Consider the following 15806-nt stretch of genomic DNA (forward strand, 5'->3'; position numbering starts at 1 on the left):
AAAGGAAATAGATGCCTACAAAGAGAGGAGAGGAAGAGTTGTGTTATATATTATGTTTGTGTTGAGTTTGGTTTGTATTGAAGTTTGATGTCTGTTATATGTTTGACACATATAAAAATAAAAAATAAAAAACTTAAATAAAAAAAGATATATCAAATACCAGAAATAAGTTATAGCAGTTAAATCACATCACTGAATAACTCAGAAGACACAAAATACTTGCTCATTTTATTTGTTTAAATCGTGATTATAAGCCAAACAGCAGTGATATGGAGCCGTCTGTATGTTCACAGTGAAACTAAAGCGTACAAATGAATGCTTGATTACTGTTTATAAAACTTATAGCATTTTAAGAAATAAGTCTGTTTGGTATAATATAATTCTATTTTTGTAAAAAAAAAAAAAAAATGGAATTTCCCTCTGAGATTGTAAATTTCTACTGATGTAGATAAAGTAATATAATTTTTAAATGAATGTAAAATGACACTGAATTGTATTTTGTCTGTTGGTCATTTATTTGTGGTAATCTTAATAAAATTATGACAAATTCCCATGACAAATCTCAGTTAACTGCTTGCCCGTGTAGTTATTTTGGAACATGCTTCTTTAATTATTTATTCGTGTAAAATTCCCGTTTGGCTCAGTTACAGTGAACTGATAATGGCTTCTTTCACCGCCTTCAGCCCAGGGTTTCTGCCTGTGTCTGGCACACACACTGACATCAGATTTCCCTTTTCTCCTGCAAACACAGCTGTGTGTGCACACAAATTCCTCCTGCAACATGCAAGTCTAAAAAAAGCAAATAATCTTCACAAACCCACGTTTATCTCTAATTCCTGCTCTTTTAAGCTAAAGTTTTTTTTTATTCTCACCATTTGGGAATGTTTACACTTTAATTAATAACATCTTTCAAAGTCGACTGGTTAAATATTTGGTTCATTCAATCTATATTTGCTCTGTACCCCCACCTAAAGCAGACTGAACACATATGAAGAGTGTTTATTAGGGGTCTGTCACTGGGGTTGACTAATGCACACCGATAATAAGCCAACATGGAGTTTAAGTGGATTAAAGTGTTTGTCAGTTTCAATATCATGTTATTAAGTCTCAAATTGCCAAGTTATGCTCAGCCCAAAGCAAAGAGGATGTGGTTTAGAAAGATGGACTTTGAGAAATCGCATTGGGATCGATCTTAAAGCCGATGGGTCTCAGCTTCATGACTGTGGTCTTCAGCGAGTACCACCACCCTCTCCAGGAGTACCAAACCACACCGTCATCTGTCGAAGCGCTGTAGTGCCCGTTGGGGTAGTACCGGCCGTTAAGATGGGCTGAATGACACCTGGAGAGAGTCGACAGGGCTTTTTTAAATGTAATATACATCTGTGTGCATATTTTTGACTAACAGGTTTTCTTATGGTGAAAGTCGTACTTGTTGAACCACCAGCCTCCTTTGTCTTCCTGGGCACAGTTTCCTTTGTAGTTGTCGTTATCTTGGTCATAGGTGCTAAACTTCATGGCGTGGTGGGTGGCCCACTCTGACACACCAACCTGGTTGCCTCCAGACATCGCATCTCCAGCTGTGCCCACATAGGCTCCGAAGGTAAGTCGATAGTGATCCTGCAGAAACAGAAGTATAAGGAAAGCAGCTCAGTTTCAGAAAGGCCTTTTATTCCAGCAGCTTCTAAAGCTCAACACTGAAATCAGGACAAAAATAAAATATCCCTTACCAGTGAAGACACTTTACATGGACAACAAAATATGACATGGTGTGAATACACCCTAAATCTCTGGAATCATGCTGGTACAGACAACCCATGTCTGACAGCTGCTTCAGGTGGGAGGAGACAGGTAGAAACTCACAGTTTCTTTATAGTGGCTGGCTCCTGGCTGGCTGGTTTCAATATTCGAGGGGAGTGGTACAAAGGTGGGCTTCAGTCTGGAGAACCTAGGTTCAAGTCCCTGGGTTGGCAACTAAGGTAAAAACCACTGTGGGTCCATGAGCAAGGCACTTAACCCCCAGCTGCTCCCTGGGCATCGGAATCAAGCAGCCAGCTGCTCCTGGCATCGAGGATGGGTTAAATGCAGAGAAAGAATTTATCCACCATGGGACTAATAAAGGATTATTATTATTATTATTAGTGAAGCTGCCAGCAAGGAGTTTCACTTCAGAGTCAGTTACCATGGTAACAGACTAGGGGTAAACATTACCTCGCTCCCTGAAACGAAAAACCCTGAGTTTCCCTCAAATCAGGGTTTACATACTCAGTTTCAACATAACCCACATTCTGGAAATTTAGATGAGTTGTTTTTTGATATTTATTTTTTGTTTTTAATATACTCTCCATTTCAAATGACTCTAGGCTTATTCACTAAGGAAAAAATATTAAGATGCATGTTTGTTACAGTGATATTCAAGCTATGTTTTCATGTGTAGCAGCTCCTTTAAACATGTAGAAAAGAAGAGCTGGAAACATATTTAGTATCAACATTTGATGGGAGAGTAGATATAAATCATAAGAAACTGAGATTTAAGATTATTTACCATAAAAATCCAATTATTACCCTTAAAAACCCACCTAAAAACCCATCTAAACTTCTTATTTATTTTTGTGTTGACTCCGTATTACTACCTTCTCATCTGCCACGTTGACGTTCTTGTACTCTGCGTAGCGATGATTACCATCAAAGTCTTCCAAGTGGATTCTCAGGGAATAATTTCCTGAAACAGAAAATGAACAATCTATCACCAGCATCAGCAGCACACTAATACACATCTGTACACCAGTTTTTCTTAAAGTAGTAGCTGAGTCCTAATTCACGGTCTATGCACTTCGAAGTGCAGGTTCGTCTGCTACATACATCAAAGTTGCGCTATGCACTGTCTTATGAGGAAGGTGCCTCCAAATCCACCCTACAAAACCGCACTCCATTTGGCCTGTACCCAAGGCTACTGGTGGTGCATATTTTGCGGCATCTTTTCTCCCAGAATTCATTTCATAGCATGGCATTCATCACTGATTTTAGCTCATGTTATGCTGGAAAACTGGGTTGGACTTTCTGGCACTGCAGTTAATTGGTTTGAGTCCTGTTTAAAACACAGGGACCATTTGGGTCTATAGGTAACTATAAATCTGAGCGGACCAAAATAACCTGTGGGGTTCCTCAAGTTTCCATCCTGGGGCCACTGCTGTTCAACATCCAGCGCCACTTCTCAAATGATGAAAAACAACTAAATATGTTACCACAGTTATGCTGATGACACACACATCTACATAACCATCTCACCAGGAGACTACAGTCCGATCCAGACTCTGATCAACTGCATGGATCAGATTGAAGACCGGATAGGCCAGAACTTCCTTCAGTTAAATGAAGACTAAAGTGAAATAATAGTTTTTGGAGCCAAAGGAAGAAAGATTAAAATTCAGTTCTCAGCTTCAAACAGCAAAGTTCAAAACTACCTACCAAGCCAGAAACTTGGGAGTAGTCCTGGACTCAGACCTGGAAGTAGTCCTAGACTCAGACCTGGATTTTAGCAGTTATATTAAGACAGTTGTGAAATCGGCCTGTTATCACTTAAAGAACATCTGGAGGATTAAAGGACTGATGACTCAGCAGGATTTAGAAAAACTGCTCCATGCATTTATCTTTAGTAGACTGGACTACTGTAATGCTGTCCTCACAGGTCTCCTTAAAAAGTCCATCAGACATCTGCAGTTAGTCCAGAATGCTGCTGCTCCAGTCCTCACTAAGACCAGGAAAGTAGATCCTAGAACTCCAGTTCTTACTAAGACCAGGAAAGTAGATCCTAGAACTCCAGTCCTCACTAAGACCAGGAACATAGATCCTAGAACTCCAGTCCTCACTAAGACCAGGAAAGTAGATTCTAGACCTCCAGTCCTCACTAAGACCAGGAAAGTAGATCCTAGAACTCCAGTTCTCACTTAGACCAGGAAAGTAGATCCTAGAACTCCAGTTCTCACTAAGACCAGGAAAGTAGATCCTAGAACTCCAGTCCTCATTAAGACCAGGAAAGTAGATCCTAGAACTCCAGTCCTCACTAAGACCAGGAAAGTAGATTCTAGACCTCCAGTCCTCACTAAGACCAGGAAAGTAGATCCTAGAACTCCAGTCCTCACTAAGACCAGGAAAGTAGATCCTAGTCCTCCAGTCCTCACTAAGACCAGGAAAGTAGATTCTAGACCTCCAGTCCTCACTAAGACCAGGAAAGTAGATCCTAGAACTCCAGTCCTCACTAAGACCAGGAAAGTAGATCCTAGACCTCCAGTCCTCACTAAGACCAGGAAAGTAGATCCTAGACCTCCAGTCCTCACTATGACCAGGAAAGTAGATCCTAGACCTCCAGTCCTCACTAAGACCAGGAAAATAGATCCTAGACCTCCAGTCCTCACTAAGACCAGGAAAGTAGATCCTAGACCTCCAGTCCTCAGATCTTTACACTGGCTTCCTGCTGTTAGTTTACAAAGACCTGAATGGTTTAGGACCAGAATCCATTCAGGATCTTCTGGTTCATTATGAAGCAACCAGGTCCCTCAGGCCATCAGGGTCAGGTCTACTTTCTGTTCCCAGAGTCAGAACTAAACGTGGAGAGGCAGCGTTCAGCTTTTATGCTCCTCACATGTGGAAGAAACTCCCAGAAAACTGCAGGTCTGCTGACTCAGCAGTTTTATATCAGTGTTAAAAAGCTGTTAATTCCCCACATTGGAACTTTATTTCTTGCATTTTATCTACTTTATTTTTGATTTGTTTTTGTTTAATTTTGTTTATTTCTTTTAAAGTTAGTTTTTAATGCACTTGTTATTGCTTCCTGCACCCCGCTGTAATGCTTTTAATGTTTTATGTACTTTGAATTGTCTTGTACATGAAATGTGCTATACAAATAAACTTGCCTTGCCTTATTCCTTGTGACACATAAAAACAGTGTACAGTTATGTTAATATGGTTAAAAATCTGACTTTAACTGGAGGTGGCTTAAAAATATGTCTAAGTTGACCTTGTGCTGTGATACGATGAAGGTTGTTATTTCCCAGCCAAAATTCTGCATTCATGTCTCCAAAACCGTCCTTATACTCTGCCCAGGACCTGATGGATAGATAAACATTAATGTAGAAGACATTTCTAATGATTGAAGTATTTTGCACAACTAGTTATCAGGTGTTCCAGACACACCTGTTAAACGTCTCTGCTCCATTGATCCGTCTCTGTATTACAGTCCAACCACCTCCTTCAGTCGTATCACAGTAGACTTTGACCGGAGAGGGGCTGCCATGGGGTTGGATTCTGTACAGACCACTGGATTTGGAGCCTGAACTGAAGATCTGGGAGCAGTCTGACACATAAAAATTCATAGATATGCACACAGTCTGTATCTGGTTCCTGTTTAAACAGCATGAGACTTAAAACAGGATATTTTTAGTGTAGTTTTCAGATGTGTCCTCCAGTCCTGAGGCCGTGGCCCTGACCTGCGTGCTGTGTGTCCTGGATCTCGTTAGTTCGGGGTTTGTTCATGTCGGCATGTTGATTCAGCTGTAATCTGCGTAGGAGGAGCTCTTGTTTCTGAAGTTGGCTCTTCAGTAGCTTCTCCTGTTCCCGCAGACGAGCTACCTCTTCACTGCAACTGTCTGACGCCTACACACAAGCACACATACACAATACTGTTTTATTTTAGAAAAGTCTTTATTTATCTTAACTCACCCTTTAGTAAAATATGCCAAAAGACAAGCATGCTGTTAGGAGAACACCTAATACACGTCTAATCGCTGAAACATCAGTTTAAAAATACAATAAAATGTGGACAACAGTCATTTCTGTGCATGTAAGGCTGAATGAATAGAATATTAAAAACTCATTTACCACTTTGTGTCTTGTGGATAATCCACACTGCTATGAGCCCAATTTCATTTTTTTGCTCCTACACTTTACATTTTGGGAAACAAGGTCATTTTCTGCCAAGATGAACAGACTGATAACAATTTATCATAACATCAGGTAAAAAGGATAAAACCAAAACATGAATGTGGATTTTGGATCTGAAAATATAAAAGTGCCTTGAAGAAATTAGGTTCTGAATCCAAACAACAGCTTCTCACATAAAAAAGTGTTCACTTCTTTCATGAAATAGTCATCGTACGCTATTTAAAGAATTTACAGGTCATTCTCTTCATTAACTTGGACCAACAAACTATCAAAGGATTCAGAGAAACAAGGTGAAGTTTCCAACGGCTGAAATGACAAAGTTTGAAAGACAAGACACTGTGCTCATTTTAAGGGCCTCCTACCTTCTACAATACCACATGTTTACCATCTTGTTTACATCCTGGTGTAAACTGCAAACAGCAGCAGTCAGAAAATCTAGCTGTAACTGCACAATGTCATAGTGCCCGTTGACCATGATAGTCATACATAACCACAGCTAAGACTTCAGTCTTAGTTGTCTTAAGTTGAATGAAAATACATTTCTGTGGGGTGAAGACACAAAATGACATTATTGAAAATTAACTCAGAGTTTAAAAATGGTGTAAGACTATCATCCTTCCTGGTTAATTCATAGCAGTAGTTTGTCAAGTCTGTACTTACATGGGTGAAAGCTGAGATGACGAGCAGCCTTATGATCAGTGCCATGATAGAGCCCCTCATCTTCTTCTTGTTTGGATGTCAAAACACCTCAAGGCAAGACATCAAGCAAGAAGCAGACTTGTATTTTTCATAATAGTTTTGCGTCTTTGATTTTTGCTCGGAAGGATGGTGCATCCTCCTCCTCCACATCTGGGCTGCCATAAAGCTGCAGCGAAGAGCATCTGAATAAATGCCTGATTCTCTACAGTCATAAAACATAACAAATATTCAGGGAGTGTTCAGAACAGATGCATACTTACCAAAACCAGCTTTACTTCCAGGAAACATCTGCTCATCTCAGCAACAACACGAAACAGTGACTGGAAGCTTTATTTTTTGAATTTATTAAATATAAGGTAAATAATAACATTAATTTGATCAGAGAGCTTAATGCTCAGAGGGTAGAACCAGAGCTGCCAGCATTTTCCTCTCTCGCCTCTCTGTCCTCAAACCACTCTCTAAAATGTCCAAGTCTAGCCTCTTATCCATCCTCTCTTTGTGAGTGTCATTAAAAGACTCAAGCAGTAATTGTGCTGATTAGCAGCGTTGTGTCATTTCAAATAAATGTTGCGAGCAGCTAAATACCACCGAAGGTCATCCTTTATAGGAGGAGGACAGCAGGAGACAAAGTCCCTCAAAAGATTAAAACAGATTGCTGTTATTCTTTTCAGAGGAAAACTTGGTCTTTTAGGGAAGAGATTTGTGGGTGTGAATGAGCTTTCTTTTCATTTTTTAACACCTGCCTTTATGTTTGCAGACTTCATGTAGAAACTGACATAAGGAATGCTGACCTCCTCCTTATAAAGTCCAGCTCCAGGACCTTTTAATACCAACAAAATATCATTTTTCTTATAAGTGGAACTACTATATACATAAACTACATTTCAGTTTAACTTTGATAGTATAGTAACCGTGACAGCTAATGTAGCTGAATAAAGGCTGCAGCTCATGCTGATGTTTGCTATACATGAATAGTCTTAGAATGACTGAGATATTGATTTAAGCTGATCAACATACATAGTTCTTTTCAGTGAGGTCAGTGATTAGATCAACACATAAAGTCCCCAAACACTCGGTTTATTTATTCGTGGCCGTTTTTAGATATCGTGACAGAATATTCGTAATGAAAAGGACCCTCTGGATTTTTCTAACAGCCACCTGCATGACTGGTAGTGGCTGAGATATGTTACCTTTGCAGACTGCTGGGTCCATTCCACAGAAGGGCTGTACTGGACTCTGAACGGGACTCTCTCTGTATGCAGGACTCTCAGCACAAGGCTGTGTTAGCTCACCTGTCCTGTTCACCTGTACACTGATGACTGCAGAGGCTTTTATCCACTGAATCATTCAGTTCTCCGATAATACAGCTGTTTAATTTTTACTGGAAAAGAACCAAGATCTGTTTTGGTCTGTTTTTTAGGAAATTCAGAAGTTTATCAACTGGTGTGATTCTGAACAGAAATAAAATGAGGAGATGGTGCTCGACACTCAGGACGTGGGTCTGTGCTTATCCACAATCACAGCTTCAAACAGGTTAGTTCCTGTCAGGTGTTTTATTAAATAACTCTAACCTGGTGCAACCATGTTGATTACCTCTGCAGCAGACTGCAAAAGCAGCTGCACAAAAAGCCATATTCCTATTTTATCAAGCTGTTGTGGGGAACCTCATAAGATACAGCATCACAGCTCAGATCGGTAACCTCGATGTACAGCTGAAAAAGAACTGCTGGGTTTATCTAACGGCACATGGAAAATCATTGGGGTTGATGAATAAGCGTCCATGAGGACCATGAACGGCCCGAACCATGTCCTGCATGGAGACAATGAGCTGCTGCCCTCAAGAAGAGACTCTAGATGCAGGTTTAACAGATTCAAAAGTGTCTCTGCATCACTTCAACTTTTAAACACAAACACATAAATCCAGAGCACCAATGATCCTGCTGTCAGTGACTGATGTTTATCTATTTATCTCTTTTTAAATCAATTTTACATTTTACACTGTTGTTACTGCTGGTTTTATAACTTTACATACAACATCTTTCCTGTATATTATAAGCTATTGAACTTGTTGCACTATTTTATTTATTATGTTGTATGTGTAGGTTTTATTGTTATTTACATCATTCTGTGGCTGTGGAGTGGAAGCCCAAGACAAATAAATTTAATCTTCTATTATTTGCAGCAGAAGATGCTTAATTTCTATGTCCAGCCACCATTTCCTGATTCTGTTCTGTTCTACAGAACTGAGAGTTTTTACATCAAACCTCCAGAGCTGTTTCACTGGTAATAAATGAGTCAGGTGCATAAACTATAAGAAGATCCCTCATTTAGTATCTTCATGAGGGCAGCAGAAAACACTGCCAAGTACATCAAACGTCGTCACTTAAAGCCGTTTCAATAATGGCTATTAATTCAGTAAGGATGTGCTTTATGAAGCAGGATGTCCTTTTGATATTTCCCCACTCATTTAAATTCTGTTTTCCCTTTGATATGAACCATTTTAAGCTGTAAAAACAAAGGCCGGCGTCGTGGCTGTCAATCATGATGAGTGGGTGTTTGTCTTCTTTTAATCACTTAACGGCTGACCCAAGAAATTATAAATTCTATTTATTATCTGAAGTCTTTATTTGGCCCTTTAACTAAATAGAATACATACAAGAAAAGCCCATAGTTTCCAACAAATGACAAAAGAAAATAAATAAATAAAACAACATATATGAAAAAAACATGACTGGTACTTTTAGTGTCATTATGTTGTGGAAATTCAATGCAATGATTCCATAAAAAAAATAAATAAATTTGCTAAAAAAAAAAAAAAAAAACAACCTTAATTTGTTATGATATTTATATTTAAAACATTAGTTAGTTGAACACCCCGATGTGGTGTTTGTACACCAAAATTTACTGCATTTTCTTCATATAACAGCAGGCCTTCTTTTAAAGCAAAAGGACATTTTGTGTGTAACAATGCAATTAATCACAATTAAGTGCAACATTTCATGCGATTAATCTTGATTTAAAAGCGTCGCCCAGCACTAATATATGTATATATATATATATATATATATATACATACATACATAGAGAGAGCGTATTCTCAGTGTTTGTTCAGCATCCTCTTATGAACTGATGGAGCTTCCTCTTCACAGATGCAAGTTCCTGCACACACAAACAGAAAATTACCATCAAGTGTTGTCACTCAGTTTAAATGGGCAGCAGCAGGTTTATTCATCATAGATGCACACAGTTGGTATGAAAAGTGTTAAAATGAGGTTTTTATTGATGATAAAAAATGAGACCACAGTCAGAGACCTTAGTATTAATTGTGTTCTACATGTGTCATTTATCTCCCGTAGTTTTCTCCAGATGTCTGGATAATAGGGTAGGGTTAATAAGACAGTAGCTTTCCTAACAAAGAAAAACATTCAAGCCTATAATCTGCACAGAAATGTTGCAGCACAGCTGGAGCTTTTGGGTATAAAAACTTCATACAGGGACACATAAAAGAGTATATACTGGATGCTGGATCCATGTTAGCAACAAGCTTAGCGCCACAGCAGCAAAAACATTAGCTTGTTGTTAACTTTGTACTAAAATACTGTTAACGCCATCAGATTCACTGGATGTGTTCAGAAGAAGAATAACTCATTTCATGAACCCAGTTTCCATAAACTGCTGGTTTACCATGACCCACCCCAGATAATGTTCAGCTGGGACCAATAAACCATCAGACCCACTGGAAGCAACTGGTTTTACTGGTTCTGTTTAGTAGAAAAACAGGTTCCAGCTGTCACTGCTTTATTAAGGTTAGAAATATCTGTTGCACCTGGGAAAGCAAAATGCTATGCACTGCATTGTTAGTTTTGAAACTTGTCTGTGGGTCCAGATGGATTTTGGTTCACACTGAGGAAAAACCTGGTTTACTTATGGTAGGTGCACATTTACTAATCTGGGTAAATTTCCATGTTCATCTGCAGGTTTTCTGAATTCAGTCAAGCTAAGAAATAATCCAGTGGAGAAGGACGGAGTATTTATCAGTTTAATCTAATGATCAGTGCTGGTAGGAAATGCTGTTTGATGAAGGGTTAGTGATTTAAAATTAAATGGATTTTACGTTACAGTGATCTGATCTGAGCAGGTTACTCATCACAACTAAAAGTAGCTTGTAAACGTCTCTGGGTTAGATATTAATCACATCATATTAAAAGTGGGGAAAAAAATGTAATAACTCATTGTGGTCTCATTTTTTAACATTAAAACCCTGGTATTTTAACAACAATAACTGCATATCCACTGTAATTATTACCTATATCCAAATGGATTCGGGACTTCTACACATATTGGAAACAAATATAAGTTGTAAATTTCATTTCCTTCTATAAAACTTTAACTTCTGAAGGAGTTATCAAAGACCTGCTGTTGCAAAGTGCTCAGTTAAAACTTGGAGTCAGATGTTAATCGGGATGAATGTAATTTTACAAATAAGACCATACCTCTGACGTCTGCTGATTTCCTCTCTGGATCATCTGGCTGAGCATCATCAGACTTCTTATAATAATACGGTTGATCAGGAGGCCCAAACCTCTGCATGCAAGCAAAAAGGAGTTATACACAGTTCTTATTTTTCATTAACAGCTGTCCCGCTCCTGTCTCTAGTAAACAAAGTGTACCTTGTCAGGCCACATGAAGCTTATGAAGAGGATGACTGGAAGTCCAACAGCGAAGACGTAGACGCCCAACAGCCAAGGGCGATGGTGGATCGACAGCAGGATGCTCTCTATGATACCGAGCTGCAGTTCAGATACAGACACTGTGTTTTATATGTCAGAAATAATAGTGGTGCATTCACTGACAGTTCTTTACAGTTCAATCCATCCTTGGTCCAGATTCCTTGTTCCTTTCAGTGTTTGCTCTGTGTTTACACATCCTGGAACATAGAACATGCTGCAACTGGATCTGAAATTCGATTCCACTGAGGAACTTGAACTTAATTTAGTTTTTATTTAAAGCTTGTGTGTTGTTTACTCACCGTATACTTTATCTGGTCCACCTGTTAACACAAATATCTAATCAGCCAACTACATGAGAGCTAATAAACACATGTGGTCATGTAGACGTGGTGAAGACGACTCGTTGAAGTTCAAACTGAGCATCAGAATCAGGAAGAAAAAGGATTTACGTGACTTTGAACGTGGCATGGTTGTTGGTCTGAGTATTTACTGAGATGTTCACTCCCAACCATCTCCAGGGTTTACAGAGAATGGTCTGAAGAAGAGAAAATATCCAGAGCAGCAGTTGTCTGGACCAGGATGTCTGGTTGATGTCAGAGGTCAGTGGAGAATGGACAGACTGGTTGGAGATGATAGAAAGACAACAGGAAGTCCAGTAAGCACTGGTTCCAACCAAGATCTGCAGAACATCATCTCTGAACACAACACGTCCAGCCTTGAAGCAGATGGGCTACAGCAGCAGAAGACACACCGGGTTCCTCCTGCCAGCTAAGAACAGGAAACTGAGGCTACAATTCACACACACTCACCAACACTGGACAATAGAAGATGGAGAAACGTTGCTGGTCTGATGAGTCTCCATTTCAGCTCCACATTCAGATGCTAGACTCAGAATCTGCTGGAAACATCATGAAAACTTGGATCCATCCTGTCTTGGATCAACGCTTCAGGCTGCTGCTGGTGTAATGGTGGGGGGAGATTTTCTTGGTCCACTTTGGGCCCCTTAGTACCAACGTGTCCTGGTTTAACCAGCACAGCCTACCTGAGTATTGTTGCTGACCATGTCCATCCCTTTATGACCACAGTGGAGCATCTTCTGATGCTACTTCCAGCAGGATAATGCACCATGTCACAAAGCTCAGATCATCTCCACCTGCTTTCTAGAACATGACGATGAGTTCACTGGACTCCAACGGCCTCCACAGCCACCAGATCTCAGTCCAGTAGAGCAGCTTTGGGATGTGGTGGAACGGGAGATTCTCATCATGGATGCAGCCGACAAACCTGCAGCAACTGTGTGATGCTGTCATGTCAATATGGAGAAAACCTCTGAGGAAGGTTTCGAAAGCCTGGTTCCATCTATCAGACCAACAAAAGAGCTCACTGGTGTGATCCTAAGCCCTAGCAGAACACAGACCCAAACATACAACACTCGGGATGGAGCAAGCGAAGGAAAAGGATGCATGTCCATATAGAATAAAAAACTTAATTAAACACTAAGGTACGACATAGGGAGTAATCATGAGGAGTTGAAGGGCCGAAAGACCCGAAAAGAGAGGACGTCCAACGTGTCTTACGATGAATTTTATGCTTATTGGAAACAGGTCTCTCTTGAATAGCATACTCCATGTCTCAAAGGGATTGTCTTTGTAAATAAAGTATAAATAAATAAGTAAATCAGAACACGCCTCCACACAGATAAAACTCACCTGTTCGGCACACACTGACGTCACATGAGCCACCAGCATCATGCCGAGTGTCAAACAGCTGATTTCCATCTCTGAAACACAGGAATTTTAAAAGCAGCACAAAATGATTATTTACATGAAGAAAAGACCACAGAATGAAGAAAATCTCCTTTTTTTAAATCTAATACAGAAGTGTCAAATTTATCTAAGTCCGGGGGCCACATACAGCACAATCTGGTGTCCTGTGAGCCGGACCAGAAAAAGAAATCTTAATCTACAAATCCAAACGTTTCCCTTTAAGTGCAAACAAGTACGTTATCAGCACGTTTACATTTAATGAAATATACCTTTAAAATAATATTATAATTAATCCTAAAAAATTTCAACAATATAATGCCTCAGTTACACATTTAATTCAGTTATTTGATTTTCATACATATTCTATTCTATTTTATTTTTTTATTTATTTAGTTTGACATTTATAATGTGGGCATATGATTATTATGTTTGTGTATGAATGTATAAAATGATATAAAACTAGTTTTTTGCATACGTGTACATACGTGTACTTTCCACATGTACTTCCTGCACCTGAACCGACTCACCTCATCATACACACTGAAGTCATCTGATCACTCAGAAAGATGGAAAAGACAAAGTTCTCCTGCCTTTAAAATATTTTATATTTGAACTAGGGCAGTCAAATGATCAGAATTTTTAATCACATTAATCACAGCTTATAAATTAATTAATCAAGAATCACCATTCACAACTGAAATTTGTCTGTTTTTACTGCATCGTATCAGCAGAACGAGCCCATGCTACAAATATTTACCGTTAACTGACATTTAACCCGTTTGGGTAAACGTCAGATGTCCAATGGTCAGTAAATGCAGCATGTAATGTACTTCTGTATGTTGTTCTAAATCCTCTCTACCATGTTCTAGATCATAATTCAGAATTCATCTAGCATCTTCTCACCAGCCGTCTCCATGGTGATAAAATCTGCCATAAAACCAGCAGATGTGACGACGGAAGTTAAACAGTCAACATTGATAAAGAAACAGATGAAACCGATGATCTGAATAAAAACATATTTTTATTTTTATCACCCAAGTGTGAGTCTCAAAACAATAAAAGTCCTACAGCAGCTTCGCCCAAAGTAAACAACTGTTCATAAAAAGCTGTTGATAAAACGTCCTAACAAAGAAAAGAAGGATGGATGGGACGTGTCATGCCACACATTGTATTAAAAATATTAACACAATAAAAAAATGAGTGACCGCCGCTAACACGTTATTTTTGAAAGCCTCAAACACAAAAATTAAACATAATGTAGATAAATTAAGAATTAGAGTCTTAACTGTAGTAAATATCTTGTGTCATTTCCACATTTAAAATTCATCCAGCGGGTCAGAATAAATCCTCTGGTGGGCCAGTTTTGGACCCTGGACTGTATGTTTGCCACCTCTGGTCTAATGCACGACTCCATTGAACCCACAAGTAAAGAAGATGAGAAGATAAACGTTTCTGTGTAAGGAAATAATGTCTGATGAATAAAAAGAGAAGCATCCAGAAAGGAGAGATCAACCATGACAGATTCTTTTTAAATCGAAAGCAGAGGAAATGAGAGAAGACTAAAATGAAAGTTTTTACCTTTTCAAACAGAAACGTGTTTCCTGAAGTCGCTTCCTGATTTCTTGTAGTTATGTGTGGTTGGACTTTGACCCTGAGTCACTTAAGCCTGTAGTTATAGAGTTACCACATTACAGGAAGGATGCCATGAACACAAGAAGAGACAGATTTTCTATTAAAGCTAAACATGCGGAAGAAAACATTCTTAAAGGAGCTGTGTGAAACTTCAGGAGCTGACATTTCTAAAGGTCGAACTATTCTTCTGAGGGATTCATGATCTTCTCCTCATGAGGAGAGTCACTTCAGCACCACCTTTTGGATTAGGATGAAATTCACAGCATAAGATGGACTGTGTTTGGTCTTTTCACATATAACTTCTGAGAAAATAAACATTAAAAGACATTAAAAGACATTAAAAGACATTAAAAGATCGTGGCAAAATCTACAGAAGCTCTCTGTCACCCAAATAAAAAAGGGACCATGTGATGTTATAATGTGATAGTTTACTGTAAAAATGTAAGACGTTATAACATGATCAGTTTTATTGTAAGAACATCAAAGCAGCTCCTGTATGCAGATGTTGCAACCTAGAAATGTTGGAGCAAAATACATTTTATGGAAGTCATTCCGTGTCCGCCGTGTCCTCCAAGCTTCAGCAGATCTCTCCAACGAAGTACAACTTAACCCATTCTGTAAATTAGACATTTCACTGGTCAAAGCATGCACGGTTTTCCCCATACAACAACAAACATGGTTAAGTTTTCACCACAAAACATCACGTTATAACGTGATATGGTTCACGTTTTTACAATAAACTTATTACCTTATATAACACGTATTATCTACGCTTCCATGAAATCAATTACAACCCTGGTACCAAAAAAGTTGGGGGACTGCACTCGCATGCGCTTCACAGCTGAAATGCTCCCGGTGTGGATCGATGTGCCGGAAGGTCGGAACAAAACCACGAGTTAGTAACGCAGTGCACACGCACCCAGTGGAAATTGGGGTTCATTTGCAAATCTTATAAACCCATATGTGATGGCTGCATTTACAGCCACACATAGTTAGGTTTTCATGTGTTGCCCCTTTGTGTCTGTTGTTTGGGCTGATCAGC

At 39.1% G+C, this 15806-nt stretch overlaps 2 protein-coding genes across 2 annotated transcripts; both read right to left on the reverse strand.

Moving 5' to 3' along the window:
* Positions 1–122: 122 nt before the first annotated feature.
* On the reverse strand, positions 123–8422 carry fgl1 (fibrinogen-like 1). The gene is made up of 8 exons (XM_041991179.1): positions 6897–8422; positions 6598–6802; positions 5484–5649; positions 5191–5350; positions 5015–5103; positions 2631–2719; positions 1430–1617; positions 123–1339 (listed from the first exon to the last, which is right to left on the reverse strand). The coding sequence occupies exons 2-8, from the start codon at positions 6655–6657 to the stop codon at positions 1153–1155; spliced, it is 939 nt and encodes a 312-aa protein (XP_041847113.1). The 5' UTR covers positions 6658–6802; positions 6897–8422; the 3' UTR covers positions 123–1152.
* Positions 8423–9688: 1266 nt separating this feature from the next.
* Positions 9689–15093, reverse strand: LOC121643185 (calmegin-like). Its single transcript, XM_041990460.1, has 5 exons — positions 14711–15093; positions 13076–13146; positions 11307–11426; positions 11130–11220; positions 9689–9795 (listed from the first exon to the last, which is right to left on the reverse strand). The coding sequence occupies exons 2-5, from the start codon at positions 13142–13144 to the stop codon at positions 9734–9736; spliced, it is 342 nt and encodes a 113-aa protein (XP_041846394.1). The 5' UTR covers positions 13145–13146; positions 14711–15093; the 3' UTR covers positions 9689–9733.
* Positions 15094–15806: the final 713 nt, after the last annotated feature.

This window comes from Melanotaenia boesemani, chromosome 7 (assembly GCF_017639745.1).
Source record: "Melanotaenia boesemani isolate fMelBoe1 chromosome 7, fMelBoe1.pri, whole genome shotgun sequence".
Taxonomy (NCBI): Eukaryota; Metazoa; Chordata; class Actinopteri; order Atheriniformes; family Melanotaeniidae; genus Melanotaenia; species Melanotaenia boesemani.

What these genes read in the sequence shown, in the direction of transcription:
- fgl1 (XM_041991179.1), bottom strand. Translation starts at nt 6,657, where the DNA reads ATGAGGGGCTCTATCATGGCACTGATCATAAGGCTGCTCGTCATCTCA. An exon ending in TCATCTCAGCTTTCACCCAT is followed by an intron (nt 5,650 to 6,597) that starts GTAAGTACAGAC and finishes GCTTGTGTGTAG; the next exon opens with GCGTCAGACAGTTGCAGTGA. An exon ending in GGAGGCTGGTGGTTCAACAA is followed by an intron (nt 1,340 to 1,429) that starts GTACGACTTTCA and finishes GACTCTCTCCAG; the next exon opens with GTGTCATTCAGCCCATCTTA.
- LOC121643185 (XM_041990460.1), bottom strand. Translation starts at nt 13,144, where the DNA reads ATGGAAATCAGCTGTTTGACACTCGGCATGATGCTGGTGGCTCATGTG. An exon ending in CGTCAGTGTGTGCCGAACAG is followed by an intron (nt 11,427 to 13,075) that starts GTGAGTTTTATC and finishes TCTGAACTGCAG; the next exon opens with CTCGGTATCATAGAGAGCAT. An exon ending in GCTTCATGTGGCCTGACAAG is followed by an intron (nt 11,221 to 11,306) that starts GTACACTTTGTT and finishes GCTTGCATGCAG; the next exon opens with AGGTTTGGGCCTCCTGATCA.